The 27416-nt window shown below is 42.9% G+C and overlaps 1 protein-coding gene across 2 annotated transcripts in view; it reads right to left on the bottom strand.

The window, feature by feature from the left end:
* The window catches only part of cpne7 (copine VII), a 38341-nt gene that overhangs the window by 8022 nt on the left and 2903 nt on the right, over nt 1–27416 (bottom strand). For both annotated transcript variants that reach the window (XM_029767417.1, XM_029767416.1), the window contains exons 3-11: nt 15611–15793; nt 15281–15355; nt 9356–9430; nt 6205–6288; nt 6026–6115; nt 5761–5859; nt 5477–5563; nt 4737–4796; nt 3519–3652 (exon numbers count right to left, since the gene is read on the bottom strand). In XM_029767417.1, coding sequence (XP_029623277.1) covers nt 3519–3652; nt 4737–4796; nt 5477–5563; nt 5761–5859; nt 6026–6115; nt 6205–6288; nt 9356–9430; nt 15281–15355; nt 15611–15793 — 887 coding nt within the window. The remainder of the gene's footprint in view (nt 1–3518; nt 3653–4736; nt 4797–5476; nt 5564–5760; nt 5860–6025; nt 6116–6204; nt 6289–9355; nt 9431–15280; nt 15356–15610; nt 15794–27416) is intronic.

The raw sequence follows: 27416 nt of genomic DNA, 5'->3' as shown, positions 1-27416 counted from the left end.
CATCTGCTAACCATGTGTGTGACCAATAAAATTTGATTTTGACACAGACTCCGTTCTGTCCATTAGAGGAAGATGCTCAGACATCCCTCTAAGCAAAGAATCTCAAGGCCCCATCTCTCTATTAACCCAGGGAAAGAGAGCTGGTAAAACAGCTTGGATCAATGAAGGAAAGCACCAGATGTGATTTCTCTCTCTCTCTCTGCCCCCAGTTGTGTTATAGAAATGCTCTCTTTTTGTTCCCTCCATCAACACTTTGGTCCTTAATCTCCTTAATCCTCAACTCCTTAATCCTCAGATGAAGAAAGAGGGGAAAGTGGACCTTCTCTCTCCCACCACCCTCCATCGGGAGATTTAAGCAGATTCTGTAAATGGCTAATCCTGCTTTAAATGAATCCCACAGGACAGCGCTATCCAGGAGAAAGGACAGGAATAACCTGCAGGAACAATGGAGGTGTACGAGAACACAACGCGCCGAGAACACATCTTCTCTGACAGCAAATCATGGCAAATGAGTGAATAAACTGCATGCAGGGTCAGGTTGGGTGGGTAGTTTTGTTAATTATTGTCTGTAATGCAAGGGAGATCCATCACAATGGGCGAATGAGAAATGAGCCTACAACATACTCTCTGCTCGGCAGTGGCAAAGCCAGTTTCAAGTTCTATAATACAATTCAAACCACTCAACCACGGATGTCTGATATCTCTGCCTTGAATAGCCATCTTTGACATATTGCTGTTCTTGTTTATTTTCCTTGTATCTTTCTATTCTATCTAGTCCGTTGTGTTTTGTCCAAACAGAAAGCTCATTACAATACATCAGACTTATCATTTTAACATAACAGCGAGATGGACCTGAAACAGCTTCTCAAAGTTGCCTCGGCGATTTATCTTACTTTTGTCCTCTGACGCATGTTCCATAGCTCCTGAAGTATCAAGAGAAGAGGCTGTACAAATACTTCCACTGGAGCTACTGCTACTTAGTTCTGATGCTTGGCGCTTCTCTGTTCTATCCGTCAGTTTAATACTTTGTGGGAATAGAACCTGGTGTTTGAGAAAATGTAGAGGTGCCACAAGTACCGAGCACAGACAGAGAGTGAAATAAACTGGCTTTCAAGTCTGACTATGGTTTCCTCAGATAAAGTAGACATTCTCTGGGAAGTGGTCTTTCTATGTAGTGGTATACATATTCTCTTTGATTGTGCTCAACGTTTTAGGATTCTTATGCCTTTTTCCAATTGAGCCTGGATTAAACATCACAACCTACAAATTAGTTCAGTGTGTGTGGAGTAGTGGTCTGCCTCAAGTGTTTTCTTAAGCAGCACATGTCTGTACTAAGTGTCTTTCCTCAAGTGTTTTCTTAAGCAGCATTAAGTGATAAGTCCCAAGTAGAGACTGCTATGCTCTGGAGGATTACCACCCTGGTAGACGGCTATATTTCAACATGACACCAATAAGGAGAGTGGGAGAGCCAGATGTGATGTTGTTCCCAGGCCTGTTAATGAGGATGGCACAAACATGTGGGCTCCATGGTGGCACCTCTTTCTCACTTCCACGTGACATGATGTGAAAGCGGATCTTGCAGGCGGGTGTGTTCACTGAGCCCCGTTCCCCTCTCAGTAGGAGAACCAGCCACTTCCCACTCAGAGCAAAAGGTGCCCGGCTCCTAATCCAGCTCCTACTCTGTAAATGTGATCACACATCACCTGATGTTCCCCACAAGAGGCCTCCATGCCCACGTTGTGCACCTGAATAACAGCCTGACGTGGGAGGAGATAACCCACAATATGTAACGTAGGCGCAACACTTAAAGGCATGTTTGTGACACCCAACACCAAACTGAGTTAGCTACCTACACATCTCTTTTTCAGGTAGCTAGAGTTTGTCTCTCCAACAGGTCTTCTGCTGTTCTAGAGTTATCTCTTGTGCTTTTTTTAATTAGGCAGCCAACGTTCTCCACACATTCAACAGGAGGAGCCAACACTGGCTTGACTCAGTGTAAATCCTCATTTGGCTCTGTGCCGACAGACAAGAGACCAAATTCTAAATAATTTGTTACTAATTAACCGGTGTCTGACAAGACTGCCTTCGATAACTCTGGTGTATATGGAATAAATATTGAATTAGTCATTTAGAAATTAGGAGTGTAACTATAATACCAGTCAATTACATATATTTAACAAATACTGTATACAGAAAGCAATGTGACCACACACACAAATTATAATATACAGCCTGTCTCTCCAACTCTCCCCAGCCATTGAAACCATTATCTCCCCAAACTCTTGAGAGCCCTGTGCATCCTTCTTCTGCCATCTCTCCACTTCTGCCCATGGCTCTGCTGCTGCCTCTCCTCTGCCCTTTCCTCTGTCCCTCCCTACCCCTGCCCATTCTGCTGCTGTCCCTCCCTGCCTCTGCTAATCCTGCTGTGCCACTGTGCCAGGATGAGTGTCCTCTCCTCTGCACCCGCTGCCACGGATGGAACAAGACCTGCTGTCTACTGCACTTGGAACCATCTCGCTTTGTGCCCATTCCAACAACAGCAGCAGAAACGGCAGCGGCAGCAGTAAATCTAAGCAGACCAGCCTCATCTCAAACACTGATTCTGCCTCCAAGCAACTTCATCTGAGATTTCCCCAGGGCCTCCTCATGCATTGCCAATGTCTGTGTAAAGCTATTTGTTTTCTCTAATTTCCTCCTAGTAAGGTGGAAATATAAGGACTTAATGAAAGTGTTGGGAGTGGGCATGAGAATTGCAGGTGGACCTTAGTAATTTTCACGCATGAATTAAATATTTTTTTTTTGTTGCAGTTTCGTAGTATCTGGCAAAAGTCTTAGATTACATGGAGGAAATGTATGACATCCGGTGGCTGACTTAGTGTTAGATTCTATCTGCATAGCGGTTGTTTTGGTGGTGTCAAATCCACACCCGACTTTATATCCGACAAATCCCATGCAGCCGTGTTAGAAGTTCATGCAGTTGCATTACAATTTCAGACACTCGAACGTGTGATACTATATTGTCTACACCTCGATTAGACTGATAGCCTATCCCCATCCAAATTAACATGAAAACATGCACACTTTCTATCGCAGTTTTGAACTAACGCGGTAGGGATAATAGGAAGGGGGTGATTTTTAACACACAAGAACAGCCACTCACCGATTTGCGGACTCATACCGCAGTTACACCTTTAACACCGCCCAAACAACGTGAGTTATCACTCGATCGGATTAAATCGAGGCCTTATCATTGTTATAAATTGTCATTCATTTTCCAACTCATGCTTCAGTGAGTAGTTGAAAGAATCCTCAGAATTCTATTCTATTTCAGCGTTCCATGATTTCTATGACCTCCTCATAGCTGGGAATTAGATGGAGTAGAACCACTGGCTCGGCATTATGGGACATCTATCGAATGGAATGTAAAAAGTGACATTTCCCATTGATAGACATACAGAGAGCAGCCCACAGATCGAGATCAGGATGAGGCTGGGCAGAGAGGCGTGGTGCTGACTAACCTGTCATAATCCTGACAGATCTCCCCCACTGCTATCAAAGCCTTCAGATACTCGTTGGGCTGGTACGGGTTGATGTAGTGTAGGGAGCAGCTGTTTCGTGGGTCTCCGTTGGAGGCTGTGAAGTCAATGGCCACCTAGAGCAATGACAGATTCATATTAGACTGTAAACAAACCAAACACCATAAACACTAGACCTAGGGTCTACCCGTCTATGCAGGTTGTGTTGAAGCAGGTTATTCTGTACAGTGCTCTGTTAAACTTGTGTTTCTATAGAGGACGATTATGACAAATCAACTGACTTCCATTGTGTAAGTGTCTGGAGCCTGCGCCATTGAGTGACTTGACTTTTCAACCCGGGAGCAGCCTCATAGTCTTAAATACTGTAATATCATCGCAATCATGTCCTCAGGCATAATTGCATTAACTGCTTACGCAAATTAATCTGTATAATATATGGTGAAAACATGCATATCTAAAATATGTAAATGAACATTGCTGAAGCCGTCTGTTAAATATTCATCTTTTATGTCCAGTCATTGCGCAGATGTTCTCAGAGCAATTTATACGACCAACATATGTGCAGGATGCGATGAGGGCATGTAAGAAGGAGTGGCAAAGGACATAGATATTTCACTTCTTTGACGTCAGCAGTGCTAAAGATACGAGCACAGGGAGAACTGCAGAGCTTCTCAACAAGGGAAATGATCATACAAATATACTGCACATATTTTTTTTAATCATTAGTGCTTTATCAAAGGACTTGTATAGTGTTCTTAATCTGTGGAAAGTGATACCTAAGGCTGTCTATGCAACAATGAAGCAGTGCTCCTAACATAGCAGTTCCCCTAAATGAATATTCATTATTGCCTCAGTTATCCTTCTAAGGAGCTAGCCTTCAGTGAGAAAAGCATCCGGGCACACCGGTTAAAAAATGCAGAATGTAATGTTTCACACTAAGAGAATGTAGCATTAATCAAAACACTGGCCTTGGTGACAGCACTTAGCCTGGAAATGGAACACTGGTTTAAATTTCACAGGCAGGTTAGAATACTAGACCTATTGTCTATTCCAACACCTTAACGAAGGCAAGCAACCATTAATATGTACAGAATGTGTAGGCAGTCAGTGGATCGTACACGTTTGAAGGTTAACATAGCATTGTACCATGCTGCTAAGTGATGATAATATGCTAGCGCACGCATTGGCTACTCAACTTACTGTAAAGTGGATTTGGCATCCTCCCATGATGTAGTCCAGGAAGGAATACACTCTGTGAAGCTGCAGAACAGAGAAGAAGCTTTTAAACTAAACCCCAGAGGGTGCGGAGTTCGGACTTGGTGGAGTACTCAATGTTTTTAGATGGATTCCAGTTTTAACCAATGGCTGTTCCATTTACAAAAGAACAAGTATGTATTTGAAAACTATTATTCAACCACATCTCAGTAGCTATGCACTGTTTAGAAAACAAGTACTATGTAGTAAGCATGAACATGAAGGCAGCAGCTCTGTGATGTGCAGTGTGTTCTCTCCATGCCAGTTAGAGATCACACACCCAGTGGGGGCGGCAGAGGATTCAAACTGAGACACAGCAGCAATCACATGAGCTGGGGCGCAGGAAACTAATTAATCCAAATGAAGTAATCAAAATGATAGGCCTGAGACACACCAACAGCTATGCCAATTAAAAAAAAAACATTTTTAAAAGACCTGCGAACTAAAAACATAGGGGGAAAGCACGGTGACAGCCACCCACAGATGTAGTCATTTACAGAAATGGGTAGCGGGGGTGGACAGTAAACTGAGGATGATCGCATTTCTAAAATGAGCAATATTCATTAATTAGCACCATGTGTACATGTGAGAGAGTACAACCGAATAGCACAGAGATGGGGATGATTGTCGATGTATTCGATAGTGGAGAGTTGCTGAGCAGGACCTGTATAACGGTTGGCTCTAACCTTGAGATCACTGAGGATGACCACCCCAGAGTTTTTGTAGTTCTTTTTCTTCAGTTTGTACTTTGGATTCATGCAATCCCATGTGACCTTCAACACAAGAGGTAGACAATACATACAGAAGCATAGTAATGAGTTATGACTTCTGCAGTATGACTTGCAGAACATAGAACCGCAGCGTGACATTTCTTTCACCCATTTCTGTCCTTGTCACAAGTGGGACATCAGTGACACACATCAAACATTCAACAGTGACTGACAGCACTCTCTCTCTCCGTTCGACTGACCTTGCTTCCACTGCCAATTTTCTGCATTTCTCTGAATGTGGCATAAAACTCTCCGATGAAGTCGTGTTTTCCCCTGGAGTCGTAATCCCAGACTAGGCACTGTGACACAACCACACAGTGACAGACAGAAGCCTCTGATATTGACTGTTCATTCACCAGTAAGTTTCTTCATTCACCAGTTCCATTCATTCATTCATTCATTCATTCATCAATACCACAGCAGCAATGTTATACCATCACACTATGGACTTCCTGTGTTTCTTACCTTGAGCTTCCTGTCCTCATCACAGCTACACAGAGAGATGAGAGACACTTTAAAGGGCTCCCACACAGGGTTCAAGTTGTTTTTGATTACCTGCAAGAGCACATTAGACATGAGTAATTTTCACCACACATGGAGAAGGAGAGGTAGATAGAAAGAGGAGAAATGAATGTGTCTATTACCTCAGTTCTGTGAACGAGCTGTTCCGTTCCATCATCGTTGATTCGATATATTTCCAAAAAAGGGTCTGACTTACTGAATAGATCCTGCCAAATATACAAACCAATCAAACATAATACACTAATTCTAGTTGAGCCACTAATGTACAGTCATTTATCTCAAACAATCAAATATCAAACAAGTCCTTGAAATCACACGCACACACACAGATGTCAACATGTTAGCTTGGTCCTCCTGGTGCTAAATTTGACACCGCTTGTCCCCTGCCTGTGCATGTGGTGTATTGTTCACTGCTGTGACAAATCAAATCAGGAAAAGGGCGTGAAAGAGTCATTTGACATTGAGTCTCAAGGTAAGGCTGAGAGCAACTACAGCTTGTTTGGGTCAATTGATTGTTCAGGGCTCAACAGACAGTATTTCTGTACATTGTGTAGTGTATGAAAGTGTTAGAGAAAGGAATGGAGGGAGAAAGAAAGAGTGTGTGAGAGAGTGAGCAGGGGGGCACAAAACAAGATATTTAATGTCCCCATTTCTCGCTGCATTAGCCTGATACAGCTCCACAGGGACAGCCAGGGAGGAAAGAAAAGGAGGTAGCCCCCCCATCTCGTTGTCACGGCAACCCCTTGCCAGTGGCGTCACTGTGGACTGACGTGCATTACAAGTGCAGTTGTCTGTCAACATTTAATCCCTGTCCAGCGATAACAGCTCTCACCACTTATATAATCAGCACCATTAATAAAGTTACCTGTACCTTTGACCAGCTCGGTCTACTGAGTTCCATAATGTCCCCCAGCAGTTTGTTCAGTACCTTGGACAGCGTTTCAGGCAGCATTACAGTATTAGAAATAAATGGGGGATATTTCATTGCCTGATCCATGTTGGTCATACTGTGGTTGTCACAGCAAGTCTTTCCATCTACAATTATATAGATTTTTGATTATATATATATTTTCAAGTACTTTTAAAAATAAAAGGTTAAACATTCAAGACATTTAAATGCAAACCTTTGAAAAGGTACTTTGTCAGAGCCGTCATCCATTGTGCTGGGAAAACAATTACAATATTAAAGTGCCTCATCACAGCTGATCACCATTGTGAAGCAGGCAGTATTTATAGCCTGTGTGGTATAGATCATGTGCATAGTCTATTAGAGTAATATTTCTCAGTGTAATGGGATCCTCAAAGTCATTGGAATGGAGAGATTCCATACAAAGATAGTAGCCTGGCAATTAATCTGCCTGAGCATGTGACCATCCCCCCACATCTCTCTCTCTCTCTCTCTCTCTCTGTCCCCCCCCCTCCCACTTTCCATCTCCTGCTCTCTGTTTCTCTTTCTGGTTCCAAGTAGAACTGTTTGGGGTTCCATGTAGAACCTTTTACACAGAGGGTTCTACATGAAACCAAAAATGGTTCCACCAGGAACCAAAAAGTGCTTTTACCTAGAACCCAAAAATGGTTCTCCTATGGGGACAGCCAAATAAACCCTTTTTCTAAGAGTGTATAGTTAAAGTAGTTTGCTGACAGGGTTGGGCAACTGAAATATAATTATGTCAATAAGCAAAAGAAAGAGAACGTTTTACAGCACACCATACCAGCATTGATGAGTTTCCCTGCCTCCAATGTACACTGAAGATTCCATTAGCAATATTGCTTGTGTCTAAATCACAAACAGTGCAATTTGAAATCTGTTTTTATTTCCACATGGAATTGCTCATCATGACCCTTTTTCTATTGGATTAGGTCCAATCAGCCAATCAAAAGGATTGTAAATTGCTAACTCTAATAAATGCATTAAAGGAGTCTGGGCTCTGCTCTGATGAATACACACTAAGCAGAACTTTGCCTCCACTCCCTGTTAACTTTATCCAACACTGTTTAGAGTCAGAGGCCAATTGCACCCTTTGCTTGGTAGCATTCTGAGAGCACAGAGAGGCAGGAAGAAGATTTCTGCTATAATCATTGATGTCAGAGAGTTATTCCAGTCTTGTTGACTGAGATATGAACCTTCTGCCTTGAGCCTTGTGTGGGTGTGCCAGCTCTACTGTAGGTGCCTCAGTGCTCCAGCTCCCAAAATCTGTTGCCAAATATCTTTCGTAACCCTCCTAAATGCTCTACCGACAACAAACTCCCTCTTTCTGAGCTCACCGTGCATTTTACATAGCTTTTCTCTGTCAAGCCATTTATTGACAAACTACTGCTGTCTGTGCTGTCTTTGCACAGTGAGCCCCATGTTGGATTGATTTCTTCATATTGTGTTAGGGCGCAGGAATTTAGAGTTGAAAAGGACAGGTCGATCATGTCCTTTGGATATTGCAAGGCAGCCTTTCAGAGCCAGGATACTTGAAATGCATAAATTTATGAATGGCAGACAAAAATGGAATGGTAGGAAAAGAGAGAGAGAAAAAAAGTATTTTGCAGATAATCACTAAGAGTATGTTTTAGCTAGAGGCACAGAAAGTGAGAGGGCGGAAGACCCTGAGAGATATGCTGAGTAAAGGAGGAAGAGAAGGAGAAATGCAGAGATATTAGTTGAGCGACAAGGAGAGAGAGAGGATAAGTGTGGAGGCGTTCGGGTATGGCTTGTTGCTGCTGTAGGAAGAACAGACACCTGCAGAGCTTCAGGGCCTGTGGTCCATTGTGGGATGCTTTGTGTGGAGGGGCTATTTGCAAACAGAGAACCACACGGCAACACCCTTTACGCACACACTGACACACACCAACACACACACACACACACACACACTGAACTAAGCAAACCTCACACTGATCTCACCCTCATCTTCCTTTGGCTATCTGTCAAGGGTCCATGACACACCATTCTCACAATGCTTGTCTCAACGGGGAACCAGCATTTACAGAAAGCCAAGTTCAATTCAGACTTAATAGAACAAATGTTGTATGCCTTTATGTCATATCATCCAGTAAATACAGTGTAAAGCATATGGATCTAAATAAATGTTGCGTTTATAAGTGTAGAAAATCCATATCATCATCGTTGTATAAATCTTTCTTGTCTGGTTAATGACTGATAATGTCAAAAAGAGATCTTGAAATCACATTCACAGGAGAGAGGTTCAACAGCCAGCAATAAGCACAAATTCACCCATGAACTATATTGACATTTCCATCAGGAGAAGGCCCCTAATCCCTTACCTTATCATCCAGTTTCTTGGCACAGAAGAACAGTTCAACATATCCATTGTTGCCAGAAATTTCTTCAGCGTGTACCTGAAAAAAGGTTTTTAGTAAGTCACATTTTTGACCAATGAGAATATTTTATTTTCCGCAGGCAGACAGCCTGTCGTATGACATGTGGACAGGTCCTTGAAGCCAATCAAAATATGTCACATAAAATGTTGAGGAGTGTTATTACTTTTAAACTTCAACAGAAAGCTCCTTCAAGCCGAGAAACAGATGTGGTTCCATTACAGTAATGCAGAGCTGGCCAAACGGAGCTGGGTCCAAATTTAGTCCACAAGACTGTTTAGTTGGCCTCCTAAAGGAATACACTAATAGCAAATAAGTTAATTATTCTGCATATTTAAAGGATTATTACAGACAGGCTAATAAGTTTTGCTGAAAAACACAAATGTTATTGTGTCTGAGGTAGAAGAGAGAATGAGATAGAGGTGATAATGTGAGAGAGAGAGAGAGAGAGAGAGAGAGAGAGAGATTATAAAATCAATGTACACAAAACAACAAGTGTGCAGTTATAATTGGCAATAAAGACACAGATGTACTTCTTCAGGCCCATGGGGTGAGACAGGGATGGAGCTTGAGCCCCATACTATTCAACATATACACTCAGTGAACAAAACATTAGGAACGCCTTCCTAATATTGAGTTGCACCCCATTTTACCTTCAGAACAGCCTCAATTCATCAAGACATGCACTCTACAAGGTGTCGAAAGTATTCCACAGGGATGCTGGCCCATGTTGATTCCAATGCTTACCACAGTTGTGTCAAGTTGGCTGAACCATTCTTGATACACAGAGGAAACTGTTGAGCATGACAAACCCATCAGTGTTGTAGATCTTGACTACACTCAAACCGGTGCGCCTGGCACTTACTACCATATCCCTTTCAAAGGCACTTAAATATTTTGTCGTTCCCATTTACCCTATGTATGGCACACATACACAGTCGATGTCTTAATTGTCTCAAGGCTTAAAAATCCTTCTTTAGCCTCTCTCCTGCCCTTCATCTACACTGATTGGAGAGGATTTAAGAAGTGACAACAATAAGCAATCATAGCTTCACCTGGATATTACCTCATATTACTCCAGTGCTAGCCTCCCTACACTGGCTTCCTGTTAAGGCAAGGGCTGATTTCAAGGTTTTACTGCTAACCTACAAAGCATTACATGGGCTTGCTCCTACCTATCTTTCCGATTTGGTCTTGCCGTACATACCTACACGTACGCTACGGTCACAAGATGCAGGCCGCCTAATTGTCCCTAGAATTTCTAAGCAAACGGCTGGAGGTAGGGCTTTATCCTATAGAGCTCCATTTTTATGGAATGGTCTGCCTACCCATGTGAGAGACGCAGACTCAGTCTCAACCTTTAAGTCTTTACTGAAGACTTATCTCTTCAGTAGGTCCTATGATTAAGTATAGTCTGGCCCAGGAGTGTGAAGGTGAACGGAAAGGCTGGAGCAACGAACCGCCCTTGCTGTCTCTGCCTTGCCGGTTCCCCTCTCTCCACTGGGATTCTCTGCCTCTAACCCTATTACAGGGGCTGAGTCACTGGCTTACTGGTGTTCTTCCATGCCGTCCATGGGAGGGGTGCGTCACTTGAGTGGGTTGAGTCACTGATGTGGTCTTCTTGTCTGGGTTGGCGCCCCCCCCCCCTCCCCCCTTGGGTTGTGCCGTGGCGGAGATCTTTGTGGGCTATACTCGGCCTTGTCTTAGGACGGTAAGTTGGTGGTTGGAGACATCCCTCTAGTGGTGTGGGGGCTGTGCTTTGGCAAAGTGGGTGGGGTTATATCCTGCCTGTTTGGCCATGTCCGGGGGTATCATCGGATGGGGCCACAGTGTCTTCTGATCCCTCCTGTCTCAGCCTCCAGTATTTATGCTGCAGTAGTTTATGTGTCGTGGGGCTAGGGTCAGTCTGTTACATCTGGAGTATTTCTCTTGTCTTATCCGGTGTCCTGTGTGAATTTAAATATGCTCTCTCTAATTCTCTCTTTCTTTCTTTCTCTCGGAGGACCTGAGCCCTAGGACCATGCCTCAGGACTACCTGGCATGATGACTCCTTGCTGTCCCCAGTCCACCTGGCCGTGCTGCTGCTCCAGTTTCAACTGTTCTGCCTGCGGCTATGGAACCCTGACCTGTTCACTGGACGTGCTTGTTGCACCCTCGACAACTACTATGATTATTATTATTTGACCATGCTGGTCATTTATTAACATTTTAACATCTTGACCATGTTCTGTTATAATATCCACCCGGCACAGCCAGAAGAGGACTGGCCACCCCTCATAGCCTGGTTCCTCTCTAGGTTTCTTCCTAGAAAAAACTCCTAGGGAGTTTTTCCTAGCCACCGTGCTTCTTTCACATGCATTGCTTGCTGTTTGGGGTTTTAGGCTGGGTTTCTGTACAGCACTTTGAGATATCAGCTGATGTACGAAGGGCTATATAAATACATTTGATTTGATTTGATTCACCTGATCAGTCTATGTCATGGAAATGTTTTGTACAATCTGTGTACAGTATATCAATGAATTGGCAAGGGCAGTGGAACAGTCTGCAACATCCGGCCTCACCCTTCTGGACTCAGCAATCAAATGTCTACTGTTCCTTTTCAGATGATCTGGTGCTTCTGTCCCCAACCAAGCAGGGCCTACAGCAGCACCTAGATCTTCTGCACAGATTCTGTGAGACTTGGGCCCTGACAATGAATCTCAGTCAAAATAAAAATAATGGTGTTCCAAAAAAGCTCCTGTTACTAGGACAACAAATACAAATTATATCTAGACAGCGTTGCCCTAGAGCACACAAAGAACTATACCTACCTCAGCCTAAACATCAACACGACAGGTACCTTCCACAAGGCAGTGAATGACCTAACAGATAAGGCAAGAAGGGCCTTCTACACCATCAAAAGGAACATACAACTAGACATCCCCAAAAATACTTCAATCAGTTATAGAAGCCATTACTCTCTATGGTTGTGAGGTCTGTGGTCGACTCACCAAACAAGAATTCATAAAACGGGACAAACACCCAATTGAGACTCTACATACAGAATTCTGCAAAAAATACACTAAGTGTACAACGTAAAACCCCAAACAATGCATATTAACATTTTAACATCTTGACCATGTTCTGTTATAATATCCACCCGGCACAGCCAGAAGAGGACTGGCCACCCCTCATAGCCTGGTTCCTCTCTATTACATTCTATAACCACCTAAAAGGAAGCTATTCCCACACATTCCACCACAAAGCCCTGACCTACAGAGAGATGAACCTAGAGAAGAGTCCCCTCATCCAACTGGTTCTGGGATTCTGTTCACAAACACAACCAGACCCCACAGAGCCCTAGGACAGAAACAATCAGACCCAACCAAATTAGGAGAAAACTAAAAAATAACTATTTGACACACTGGAAATGATCAACCAAAAAACAGAGCAAATTGGAACGCTATCTGTCCCTAAACAGAGAGTACATAGTGGCAGAATACCTGACCACTGTGACTGACCCAAAATTAAGAACATCCTTGACTATGTACAGACTCAGTGAGCATAGCCTTGCTATTGAGAAAGGCCGCCAAAGACAGACCTGTCTCTCGAGAGAAGACAGGCTATGTTCACATTACCCACAAAATGAAGTGGAAACTGAGCTGCACTTCCTAACATTCTGCCAAACATATGACCACATTAGAGATACATATTTCCCACATATCACACAGACCCACAAAGACAAACTCCCATATCTGTTAGGCAAAATAGTGCAGTGTGCAATCACAGCAGCAAGATTTGTGGCCCGTTGCCATGAAAACAGGGCAACCAGTGGAGGGCAACCAATATTTATCTGTTTATTTATCTACTCCTACTATTCGTACTACAACTGTTTGCATATTGCTAAAACACTGTACATAGCTGATAATATAACACTTGAAATGTCTTTCAATATGTTCAGTTAAATTCTAATCGTTTTTGGTTGATGTTGTTTTGTTAACTCCTCACTTTTGTTTATTTCACTTTCTTTGGCAATGTAAACAAGTTTTCCATGCCAATGAAGCCCCTTTTGAATTGAATAGAGGGGAGAGGGGAGAGGGGAGAGAGGAGAGGGGAGAGGGGAGAGGGGAGAGGGGAGCACTCTAAAAGTAGACACTAAAAGCAGACACGGTGTTGCATAGCTAATGGTGTGGTCAGAGCCCAAAGAGTTCCAGATACACTACAATGAGCCCATTACAGAGAGTGCTGCTCACCTTCAGAACCACTCCTGATGAACAGTTAGAAGGTTACAAGTCATCTCAGCACATTAGGGCAAATTGTATTGGCCCTTTACTGCCCCTCACCTCCTAAATAAGTGTCATTATACACCGGTAAGCCAGTGAATCAAGTGTTGTCTATCAAACAGGACTTTGTGTTAAAATGCACGACTGCTACAATAATGATAACCAGCCTAAATAAATTCAAGCTGAAAAACATCTGTTGACTCAAAACAACAAGAACATTTCTACAGTAAAGTGTATGGTTTCTGTCATTCAAACAAAAGTGTGGCAATGGTCCAGAAACAAAGTCTATGGGTCTCTCAGCTTCTCAATAATACAACACAGCAGCGCTATAACACTTGGTGCATGTGTCGTATCAGCAGATTGTCAAGCTTTCTGTACGTACAGTATGCATCTTGGATTAATATGACTTCTTGTATCTCATATCATGGTGCCATTGTCCAGGTGAGTGTTGTGTAGGCATAATGTGTACTGGATTGTGGCCCGGCTATGAACGTTCCAGTTAGAAGACCATTGTAATGTGACGCTTGCCAGTGGGAGCCACAGTAACTGCATACAACGGTACCTTAATCCCTACCATTTGACCAACTCTTCTCCACATCCCATGTCACCATATGCACGATGGACATCTGAGAGATGTGTTACAAACACTAGGAAGGGATTCTTCACACAAAACACAACAGTTGTCTGTTGTTCTGCCACCTTCCAGATTAGCCCGCAGGCACATTACAGGCAGACGCCATGCCATTGGGATCCATCTCACGGACAGACTTGACAAAGCCCAGGCCCATTATCACATCAGGAAAAGCTATTTTCAGAAACACCATGACACAGGTTAGCACTAATTCACTAGAATGCATTAAGCCCACACTGCTACAGGACTGTGCTTAAACAAACCCATTATATCCCCCATAACCGCCTCACAGCAAGCTGCCGCCATGTGATCGCATCCAATCAATGGTCATAATGGCAACACTAGCTGAAGGGAAAGATCCTCAAATGCATTTTTTACTTTGGCCAATTCCATCCCAAGCAAGTCATTCTCAGCACTTCTCTCCAAGGGGAATTTATGCGTAGTTTGTTAGGGTAAAATCAATAAAGATAGGTCTCAATAAGGCAAAAGGTCTGTTGTTGACATTATCGAATTCACTCCTTGGTTAAAACCCCTTCTCCTCTCATCTCTGCAGTAGAAGAAGGCACTGAGAGATCAGAGACTCTGCACCTCTGACTTAACAGGAGCAGTGAGGAACACTGACTCTTCCTCCCACTCCACTAAAGGTCAGATTTGCAGGCTTGTTAAACACAGCTTCTCTGTGTTGTTCCTTTTGTATGGCAATGTAATGTTGGCCTGGCAGATGGTGTTGAGACCATCCAACAGAAACACTCTGTGCTTTAACGTCCCCCTCTCTTTGTCATGACAGATATTGTATATGAGTCATGATTCTTTGTACAGAGAAGCATCCTTACATCACAGGATTCACATCAGCTACTTTGCTTTAATTGTATGAATTGATTTAACAAGTCACTGCATTTGATTTTGCTTGCCACTGTTACTGCAATAGTGAGCCAATGGTGAGTGAGATCAATAGGATGATGAATAGGTGAAACCTACCGTGATGGTGGATTTCCCAGCGTACTTCGCATACTTTAGGAATAAAGGCTTCACCATCTTCTTCTGGGCTACAATCTGTGGAACACAGGAAAACTATGAATGACTGGTGACTAGTGAAGCACTGACAAGTATTACAGGACAATTAGTACGAAAGCAGTTTGAGAGCAGTATGACGAGGTCTGGTGACTTCTAACCTTTACCCTCTGATGTTGGTGAGCAGCAACTCGGCACACTGTTCCATTCAATTTATATGTGGTGAGTGATTTGATTAGACATAAGAAATTATACATTGGATAACTGAGTGGAAGGGTCAGACATTCAGTACAGGACCTGGCCGAGCGTACACTCCACGCCACCCAGGAAGTCGTCATCGCGGGTGCCAATACTGTGGGTGCCATGGATGTCGTAGACCTCGAACCGCAGCTTCTGCGCTTCCTCAAAGTAGTAGTCTAGGGTGAAGACCTTGGCAAAGACCGGGTGCAGGTTGCTCTTGATCACCTCTGTCCTGTCAAGCTGAAGCGACAAGAGGGGAGAAAAAGGCACAGCATTAGAATGTGGACACGTTGTTGGATATTACTGGAGAAACTCGGACCTCCAACTCAACTCTCTAATGAGAGCTTCCTACCAATTAAACGTAAAAAGTGCAGTTTTATATGCAATGTACATTGTATCAGTTCATTTGCAATGCTAATTAATGAATGGGACATGGTGATGCATTCATGGGCACATGGGAATGTAGGAACAACAGCCAAATACCCATCTGCACCTGGATCACTGCTACAGCCACTGTTGGCGTTCTTGTTTGTTTTCCTGTTGATTAGACCAAAATGTAAATCTTGTGATGCTCTTGCTCAGACAGTGACAGCAGAGAGGATTTTAGTGGACTGAGGGCTGAGAGCTCAGCAGACACACAGCTCATCCATTGCCATGCTTGGACATTCATACACCTGTTTATCTAATACACCTGGTTCATGCCTAAACTCTCCACATTGCCACCTGCTTTCAGTGGAGCACAGAGGCTGCGTTTACACAGGCAGCCCGATTCTTTGCCAATGATTGGGAAAAATATCAGAAATTGGCTGCCTATGTAAACCCAGCCAGAGTGTACCCATCTAACACCCAGTAGCATCCAGTATCCAATTATGTCCAGTACCCGATACATTATTACTAATAATTTAACTCCAAGCTAGGTATTCTGAGGGGAGCAAACACATCATCGAAAGCACATGAATCCCCTAAAGATGCTATCAGTAAATTAAAGTGACCTAAAAAGCAGTGTTTGAACCATGGTTTAAGTGTTTCATGGTTTAAGTGAATCAATGGATTTCAAACTGGAGCTATTGAAAAAGCATATAAAAAAATGATTCAAGCCTAAGGCAACTGTCAATCTAAATCTGGTAAGGAAACTTAAAATTCCATAAATATTTTACTCTTGTTTTCCATCTCTTTTAGTTTGAGGAAAAAGTTGTGATGGTAAAACAGAAGGTAAAGTCAAAAAGACGTAAACACAGGTAATTCAATTTGAAAGGCAATTTTACATCTCCGTAGTTTGACCTAAAACAAAAAAATACATCCATCTCAAACCAGGCCTAGCCATCAATCTCACTAACAACCTTATCGTAGCAAAGCCAAATCCCACCCGTCCATAGAGCACAAATCAAGAATAAAGCTCCCTGATCAGCAGCTCTGTCAAAGCTCTCTAAAGTCAGAGTCAACATGGGCCCCACACACCAAACGCCATGAACATACATGGCACACTATAGTACACACGTCCACGTTAACATTCAGATATTCAGGAGTTAATCCTACTGCTTTACCTCATGCTGTTGGCCTTGAGCTGACGAGAACACGCACAGACACCTACACACACAGAATGGTTGATGAGAAGCAACAGAGAAAGCATGCACCTTTTCTCACTGACAATCACTGTGGAATAAAGAGTCTAGTCTGCCAGTCCTAATTAGAGACACCTCAAGAGTGTTGAAGACAATGTTATTAAGTATACTGATACAGATGACCTGAGGAATGGGGGATTGTCTTGTTATTCATTATTGACCTTGCAAACAGTAGAAAGAGTGATTCATTTCTCAGGAGATAACAGCAAAGACATGTTTTAATTAGACTCTAGCCCTCCTCCTCTCGCTGTTTCTCTCATTCTCTTTCTGTGCTATCTGGTTGGACATATTTGTGAACACAAGTTTGTTTCCGTGTGTGATGAAAGCTACCCAGAGCCACAGAGGAAGTGCTGTGCCTTTGTGATGCCTACCCCTGTGATGCCCATTCATCTGGGGTGGCAGGGAGAGTCTACAGAGAGGTGACTGTCTGACGTACGGAGGGATCTCTGAGGTCCCAGGGAGTCAGCTCCCTCTCTCCTGCTTGCCAGCAGCATACCACCCTGCATCCCACTGCTGGCTTGCCTCTGAAGCTAAGTAGGGTCGGTCTTGAATGGGAGACCAGATGCTGCCGGAAGTGAGGTTGGAGGGCCAGTAGGGGCACTCTGGCCAAAGGAGCTCCCAATAGAGTACCACAGTATGAGTCATACAATCTAGTGGTCAAACAAGGAAATGATTCCAATTGTTTGTTTTTTCCCATAGGGGATTTTAGAAACACATAAAATAAGGGCTGTGTTTCGTGTAGGCTTACCCTGGCGAGACGTTTTGATAACCGTGTAAATCTCTCTAGGGCAAGGTGACTTCAAATCAAATCAAATTTTATTTGTCACATATACATGTTTAGCAGATGTTAATGTGAGTGTAGCGAAATGCTTGTGCTTCTAGTTCCGACCATGCAGTAATATCTAACAAGTGATCTAACAATTTCACAACAACTACCTTATACACACAAGTGTAAAGGAATGAATAAGAATATGTACATAAAAATATACGGATGAGCGATGGCCGAACGGCATAGGCAAGATGCAGTAGATGATATAGAGTACAGTATATACATATGAGATGAGTAATGTAGGGTATGTAAACATTATATAAAGTGGCATTGTTTAAAGTGGCTAGTGATACATTTATTACATCCAATTTTTTATTATTAAAGTGGCTAGAGATGAGTCAGTATGTTGGCAGCAGACACTCAATGTTAGTGATGGCTGTTTAACAGTCTGATGGCCTTGAGATAGAAGCTGTTTTTCAGTCTCTCGGTCCCCACTTTGATGCACCTGTACTGACCTCGCCTTCCCGATGATAGCGAGGTGAACAGGCAGTGGCTCGGGTGGTTGTTGTCCTTGATGATCTTTTTGGCCTTCCTGTGACATCGGGTGGTGTAGGTGTCCTGGAGGGCAGTTAGTTTGCCCCCTCTGATGCGTTGTGCAGACCTCACTACCCTCTGGAGAGCCTTACAGTTGTGGGCGGAGCAATTGCCGTACCAGGCTGTGATACAGCCCGACAGGATGCTCTCGATTGTGCATCTGTAAAAGTTTGTTTTAAAAGAGTGTTTTTGGTGACAAGCCGAATTTCTTCAGCCCTGCCTTGCGAGGGTTAACACGTTTAAATATTTTACTCACATTTGCTGCAGTGAAGGAGAGCCCACAGGTTTTGCTAGCGGGCCGTGTCGGTGGCACTGTATTGTCCTCAAAGCAAGCAAATAACTTGTTTAGTTTGTCTGGGAGAAAGACATTGTGGTCCGCGACGGGGCTGGTTTTCTTTTTTGTAGTCCGTGATTGACTGTAGACCCTGCCACATACCTCTTGTACCTGAGCCGTTGAATTGCGACTCTACTTTGTCTCTATACTGACGCTTAGCTTGTTTGATTGCCTTGCGGAGGGAATAGCTACACTGTTTGTATTCGGTCATGTTTCCCGGTCGCCTTGCCCTGATTAAAATTAGTGGTTCACGCTTTCAGTTTTGCGCGAATGCTGCCATCAATCCACGGGTTCTGGTTGGGGAAGGTTTTAATAGACGCTGTGGGTACAACATCACCGATGCACTTGCTAATAAACTCGCTCACCGAATCAGCCTATTCATTAATGTTATTGTCCGACGCGGAACATATCCCAGTCCACGTGATCAAAGCAATCTTGAAGCATGGAATCCAATTGGTCGGACCAGCGTTGAACAGACCTGAGCACGGGAGTTTCCTGTTTTAGTTTCTGTCTATAGGCTGGGAGCAACAAAATGGAGCCGTGGTCAGATTTTCCGAAAGGGGGGCGGGGGAGGGCTTTGTATGCGTCGCGGAATTTAGAATAACAATGATCCAGAGTTTTGCCAGCCCGTGTCGCGCATTCGATATGCTGATAAAATTTAGGGAGCCTTGTTTTCAGATTAGCCTTGTTAAAATCCCCAGCTACAATAAATGCAGCCTCAGGATATGTGGTTTCCAGTTTACATAAAGTCCAATGAAGTTCTTTCAGGGCCGTTGAGGTGTCTGCTTAGGGGGGATATACACGACTGTGATTATGATCGAAGAGAATTCTCTTGGTAGATAATGCGGTCAGCATTTGATTGTAAGGAATTCTAGGTCAGGTGAACAAAAGGACTTGAGTTCCTGTATGTTGTTATGATCACACCACGTCTCATTAATCATAAGGCATACACCCCCGCAGCTCTTCTTACCAGAGAGATGTTTCTGTCGGCGCGATGCGTGAAGAAACCAGGTGGCTGTACCGACTCTGATGACGTATCCCGAGTGAGCCATGTTTCCGTGAAACAAAGAACGTTACAATCTCTGATGTCTCTCTGGAAGGCAACCCTTGCTCGGATTTCATCTACCTTGTTGTCAAGAGACTGGACATTGGTGAGTAGTATGCTCGGGAGCGGTGCGCGATGTGCCCGTCTACGGAGCCTGACCAGAAGACCGCTCCGTCTGCGGCGCCGTTGTTTTGGGTCGCCGGCTGGGATCCGATCCATTGTCCTGGGTGGTGGACCAAATAGAGGATCCGCTTTGGAAAAGTCATATTCCTGGTCATAATGTTGGTGAGTTGACGTTGCTCTTATATCCAACTGTTTGACACCCTCACTGTAGGGCTCTATGCCCCAGAGCAGTGAAGAGGACATTGCCCTGCGTAGGGTCTTTCAGATGGGATTTTAAACGGGTGTCCTGACTCTCTGTGGGCTTAAAAAAATCCATGGCACTTATCGTAAGAGTAGGGGTGTAATGCCGCGTTCAAAACAACTGGGAACTCTGGAGACAAAAAAACAGCTCCAACTGGGAAAAATATTTTTGAACTGTCATCCAACACGGAATTCCAAGTCGGAAACTCGGGTATCTTTCTAGAGCTACGACTTTCCGACCTTAAGATAACTGATGTCATGATTTGACGTTTTTTTACCCAACAGAGAAAAGAGGAATCTAATTAAGTAATTTTCATACAGGGAAAGTTGTATCAGTGACAAACATTAGAATGCAAAACCGCTACAGGTGGGGGGGGATTCAGAGAGGAAAAATGTTGAGTCGATTTCGTGATACCTAACTTTAATAAAATAAGTCTAATCACATCGTCAACTAAAAACGTTATGAGGGTTTGTCCTTGTGTCCATTGAAGCACCGCTGCACCGCGTTATATTTTACAGTGAAGTCTGCAGAAGCCTTCCTTTGTCGGCGACTCTTTCGTCTGCACACCCGACACGTGTGCGCGATTGGCTGGGGAATGACGGCTGGCTGGTGACAGAATATTGTATATAAATGTGTTAATATGGGCAGAATATTGTATAAAATTAATAAATAAAAATGCGCTGCATTCGTTCGGCAGGAGAGAGAGAGAAGCAAGATGTGTGTCGATTTAGCTACTCGGTCTTTCTCAGCCTTTGGCATGATGAGCAAATGATTTGCATGACAATGTTGCATCCCTGTTCAGATGGATTTCAGAGCAAAGGAGTGGGCCACCAAAGACTGAAATACAAAGCAGTACAACACATATCACAAGGGAGTGTTCATTCAAGGGTCTCTTCCACAGCCCAACTATCTTGACACAGCTCTCTGTTTTGCTGAATTCTATCTTTAGTAAAACCATGAAGTGGCTTCTACATCGACAAACATGCTCCAGCCACTGTATATCAACAGCACTGGTATGGTTAAGATCAGTGGCATGTATTGATGAATGCCAAGGGAAGCCAGGCTTTCCCAAATCATTTACCAATTTGGATTTGGCTTCAGTGCTATCATAGAGAAATACGGCATCTATTGAAACAACTTGAATTGTTGCATCTCGTTTTGTTGTTGTCCTCTGGTGGCTAGCTAGCTAAAATTGTCCCTTTCCTAAATTAGCCATGGATGGAGATAGGGATTTGGACTTGTGGTTTTACTTAGTTCTCCGTCCTGGCCAATGATTATAAATTCTGATCCAACCATAAACTACATTGTAGACTGAGAGGATGGAAGTTCAATATGTAGCTACATGTAGAAGGCTTACATTGCCCATGAAAGGAAGTTGGGCTAGCGAGCAATTATTTTAGCCAGGTAGCCTAGGACAACAAAAAAATAAGACTGTACTGTATGATAGTCATAGACCATTTTGTCAGCATGAAAGGGAGGAGGGTGGCATTGGTGTTTTTCTACAAGTAGGGTGAGTCAACATGTTATTTTATACTTTCACCAACACACACAAATAAATCAGAACCATGGACAGCCACATCATATGTAACTTACAATGATTGGACTAAATAGTTTTTGGTATCTTTTAGTTGTCACTGTATTAGACTATGCATAGGTGATTTGATGATGTTGAAATGTTGAAGCTGAAATGGTGCTGGAATAGTGGCGGCAGCTCCTGCATTCTTTGCGACATGCAGTATCTCTCTGTGGTTCATAATTGTAGTTGTTTAGTAGTTTGAAAATGTCAGAAACATGAACTTTCTTGACTATGCTGTAGGTCATGTAACTGTTTGTTACATTCAATATGCTTTGTGGACTTCACCGGACAGAGGTTGCTCTCTGGTTTTGTGATGAAACAAAGGTGTGGTTGAATTTATTCTGCCACTGTGTCTTCTTATTGTCTCAGCCTTTGGCCTATATATCACAGTCGCAAGGCATATGAAATAACAGGTTATAGAGCAAACAACGCAATTATCACAACACAGGTTGTAATATGGCTTTTTCTCTGGCTTGGCTTCCCCAGTGATTTTACCCACACACCACTTCTGGATAAGATACATTACATGACCAAAAGTATGTGGACACCTGCTCGTCGAACATCTCATTCTAAAATCATGGCATTAATATGGAGTTGGTCCCCCCTCTGCTGCTATAACAACCTCCACTCTTCTGGGAAGGCTGTTACAGATTTTGGAACATTGTTGCTGGGACTTGCTTCCATTCAGCCACAAAAGCATTAGTGAGGTCAGGTACTGATGTTAGGTGATCAGGCCTGGCTCGCAGTCGACGTTCCAATTCATCCCAAAGGTGTTCGATAGGGTTGAGGTCAGGGCTCTGTGCAGGCTAGTCAAGTTCTTCCCCACAAATCTTGACAAACCATTTCTGTATGGACCTCACTTTGTGCACGGGGGCCTTGTCATGCTGAAACAGGAAAGGGCCTTCCCCAAACTGTTGCCACAAAGTTGGAAGAATAGAATCATCTAGAATGTCATTGTATGCTGTAGCATTAAAATTTCCCTTCACTGGAACTAAAGGGCCTAGCCTGAACCATGGAAAACAGACCATTATTCCTCCTCCACCAAACTTTACAGTTGGCACTATGCATTCGGCCAGGTAGCTTTCTCCTGGCATTCGCCAAATCCAGATTTGTCCATGGTGCCAGATGGTGAAGCGTGATTCATCACTCCAGGGAACACGTTTCCACTGCTCCAGAGTCCAATGGCGGCGAGTTTTACACCACTCCAGCCTACGCTTGGCATTGCACATGGTGATCTTAGGCTGCTCAGCCATGGAAACCCATTTCGTGAAGAACCCAACGAACAGTTCTTGTGCTGAAGTTACTTCCAGAGGCAGTTTGAAACTTGGTAGTGAGTGTGTCAACCGAGGACAGACGATCATTACGCGCTTCAGCACTCGGAGGTCCGTTGTTGCCACTATACATTTCCACTTCACAATAACAACACTTACAGTTGACCGGGGCAGATCTAGCAGGGCAGAAATTTGACGAACTGACTTGTTGTAAAGGTGGCATCCTATGGCAGTGCCACGTTGAATGTCACTGAGCTCTTCAGTAAGGCCATTGTACTGCCAAGGTTAGTCTATGGATTTTATACCCCTGAAATAGCCAAATTCACTAATTTGAAGGGGTGTCCACATACTTTTGTATATATAGTGTAGCAGTGAGTCTAATGCTGCCTGGAAGATTCAGGCCAAAGAATAATCTAATTCAGCTCACTGCATGGACTACATTGATGAACTACCACTTACATCCGTGACAATAAAACACAATATTGTCTTGTTCCTCTTGTTCAATTCGCAAATTAAGCGTCTTCACAATCTCCTAAAGCTGATGGACAGATATGACAAAGTTTTGAGTGGTGTGTGTGTGTGTGTGTGTGTGTGTGTGTGTGTGTGTGTGTGTGGAAGGGTGCGCATATTTGTATGTCTGTGAACCACAGCTAATGAATAGCTAGCACACAGGGGATTAAAGTCATTTGAATATAGTTACTGTAACAGTGTGTAACACAAAGAACTAAAGAGAACTAAAGGCAGCCCTCAAAGAACAGTCAAAGCTGTTGTGAGAGTTATATATATTTTTTAGGTCAAAGGGTAAACAGACCATTGCAAACAGTAGATAGCAGGGATGCAGTATTTTTCTCTCACCCTCTCTTTCTCCTCCCCTATTTCTCAATTCTTCTTGCACACTGACATTCAGTATTGACTGGGCTTAACAGACTCACATTTCAGAATTCTTGTTTCGTGGAATTTGTTTTGCTGTAACAAATTGCATTCTCCACTGACATGGATGATATGGTTATTCGGAGCATTAGGTTGTATCAATTATATCACCTCCTAATGCTCGAGCTGAATTTAGGGGAGTTATGTAAACTACTCAAATGCTCAGCTTGCAGAGAACCCAGGTTAATTTCCTCATGAAATGTTGTTTTATTGCATTACCACAGCCACAAATTGATTAGTGTGTGCTCAACACTATCAGCCAAGCTTCATTATTGCCAAAGCCTCGGAACACATTTGTCACGCCCTGACCTGAGAGAGACGGTTTATTTCTCTATGTGGTTAGGTCAGGGTGTGGGGTGGGCATTCTATGGTGTCTATTTCTTTGTGTTGAGCCGAGTATGGTTCCTAATCAGAGGCAGCTGCCTATCGTTGTCTCTGATTAGGAATCATACTTAGGCAGCCTTTTCCCCCACCTGTAGTTGTGGGATCTTATTTTTGTACTGCTCGTTATAGCCTGCAAGACGTGACGGTCATTTTCCATTGTTCATTATTTTGTTTAAGTGTTCAGAGTTAAAATAAATCTCAAGATGAACACATACCCCGCTGCACCTTGGTCTACTCCTTTTGACGATCGTTACAACATTTCTCATTCATAACCATTAACTGGGCCTCAATAAATGCTTCCCATCTCAACACACTACGATTTAACATTGTCACTGTTAATCATTATCTGGGAATGCCTGGAGGAGAGGCCAATACATTGGGGCATAATTGCAACATACACTGAGTGTACAAGAAATTAGGAACAACTTGCTAATATTGAGTTGCACCCCCTTTTGCCCTCAGAACAGCCTCAATTCTTCAGGGCATGGACTCTACAAGGTGTCTCAGGCATGGTTTACTCTTGAAATTCCTTGCACCTTATTTGTGGAACAATCTTCAAAATGTTCTTAAATTTGATGTTTTTCATCCCTGATGAATGTGTTTTTTTTCTGACCGTGTTTTTCTTTCTGCTTGCATTTTGTATTTATATTGATGTGTATTTTCTGTAATTTATGTCATTCAGGGCTCATCTGTAAAAGAGACCTTGGTTAAATAAAGATAAATAAATACAATTCACAGGGATGTTGGCCCATGTTGACTCCAATGATTCCCAAAGTTGTGTTAAGTTGGCTGGATGTCCTTTGGGTGGTGGACCATTCTTGATACACACAGGAAACTGTTGAGTGTAAAAAACCCAGCATCATTGTAATACCATACCCCGTTCAAAGGCACTTAAATATTTTGTCTTGCCCATTCACCCTCTGAATGGCACACATACACAATCCATGCCTCAATTGTCTTTAACCTGTCTCCTCCCCTTCATCTACACTGATTGAAGTGGATTTCACGAGTGACATCAATAAGGGATCATAGCTTTCACCTGGATTCATCTGGTCAGTCTATGTCATGGAAGAGCAGGGTTTCCCTCTTAAGGATCGGACCCTTTTTTGAAATGTTTGCCTAAAATGACATACCCAAATCTAACTGCCTGTAGCTCAGGACCTGAAGCAAGGATATGCATATTATTGATACCATTTGAAAGGAACCACTTTGAAGTTTGTGGAAATGTGAAATTAATGTAGGAGAATATAACACATTAGAGCTGGTAAAAGATCTTTGAAATGCATTAGAAAAGCCCAAATATGACATAGGAATCTAGGTGCTATTTAGATTTTGGCCACTAGATGGCAGCAGTGTATGTGCAAAGTTTTAGACTGATCCAATGAACCATTGTATTTCTGTTCAAAATGTTGTATCAAGACTGCCAAAATGTGCCTAATTGGTTTATTAATACATTTTCAAATTCATAACTGTGCACTCTCCTCAAACAATAGCATGGTATTCTTTCACTATAATAGCTACTGTAAATTGGACAGTGCAGTTAGCAAGAATTTAAGCTTTCTGCCCATATCAGATATGTTTATGTCCTGGGAAATTTTCTTGTTACTTAAAACATCATGCTAATCACATTAGCACACGTTAGCGCAACCGTCCTGTGGGGGGGGGGACCGATCCCGTACAGGTTAATGTTTCCTACACTCAGTGTATATTATATTGTGCCAACACTTTTTTAGATTGAGGATATTTGTTTCGTTACAATATACTAATTAGAAGACTCTTCCTTTCTGTTTTTAGTTTTTTCCTATGATCTATAGCACCACTGGCAGGTCTGAAATGAGTGCTATGTTTGTGCCATGTTTGTAATACATGGAATTAAACATTTTACAACTTTTGTACACTCAGTATATACACTTACAACAAGCATCGTTACATACCATTACAGACACCCTTATGGTCCTCCACTTTGTTAACATATTTTGCACCTAATGCATGGCTTAATTAAAAAGGGAATGGGAAGTGTAGGCCTCTGTGCTTACTACCACGGATTCATATCAACATACATCAGCAGTGCCAGGCTGGAATCCCATCTCAAATCATCCCATCTCATATCATCCCATCTCAAATCCTCCCATCTCAAATCATCTCATATCATCCCATCGCAAATCATCCCATCTCAAATCCTCCTATCTCAAATCATCTCATATCATCCCATCTTAAATCATCCCATCTCAAATCATCCCATCTCATATCATCCCATCTCAAATCATCTCAAATCATCTCATATCATCCCATCGCAAATCATCCCATCTCATATGGGAATGCAATGGAATGAAGGAACAAATATGGATTTCTTTAACAACCACCTATAATTCAAACAGCCTTATAGATATACAGAATATCAGTGTGGACTACTATAGTGGACTACTATAGTGGACTACTGCATCATGGGAAATATGCTATTCATAGCTCACACACCCCCAGCTCATATTGCAGATAGTGTACCAGTGTAATTCCAAGACAGACAAGAAACTATGATCTGCAACATAGAAAGAGATCGCGAGAAAGAGATAGGGAGAGTACAGGAAGAAGCATGAAAAGGAAAATAAGATTTCCTGTCCCCCTCCCTCCTCCGATGAACAATGTTCTTGGTGATCTGTTTGAGAATTCCAATTCAGTTTTAGGTAGCTACTCTATAAATCAGAATCCATTTAAAAAGAAAAGACGGCAGCAATACCACCAAGCCAGCACCAGACATGCCACTTCTCCCTGGCTCTACTTTGTTCTCTGTGATCTGGTGCACTGCCCAGCTGTTGGGATAATGGGAGCAGGATTAGGATTTCATCCTTCAGTCTGACACGTTCACACAAACAGCTCACACCTTAAATCTCACTCCTGTCTTCAAGCCACCACTGCCTTCCAGATAATACTTATTTTTTAAATCCTCCAAACGTGGCTCAGCTTTGATATGGAGAAA

This window comes from Salmo trutta, chromosome 12 (genome assembly GCF_901001165.1).
Source record: "Salmo trutta chromosome 12, fSalTru1.1, whole genome shotgun sequence".
Lineage (NCBI taxonomy): Eukaryota > Metazoa > Chordata > Actinopteri > Salmoniformes > Salmonidae > Salmo > Salmo trutta.
The sequence above is the reverse complement of the archived record's forward strand: the minus strand, read 5'-3'. Positions and strand labels throughout refer to the sequence as shown.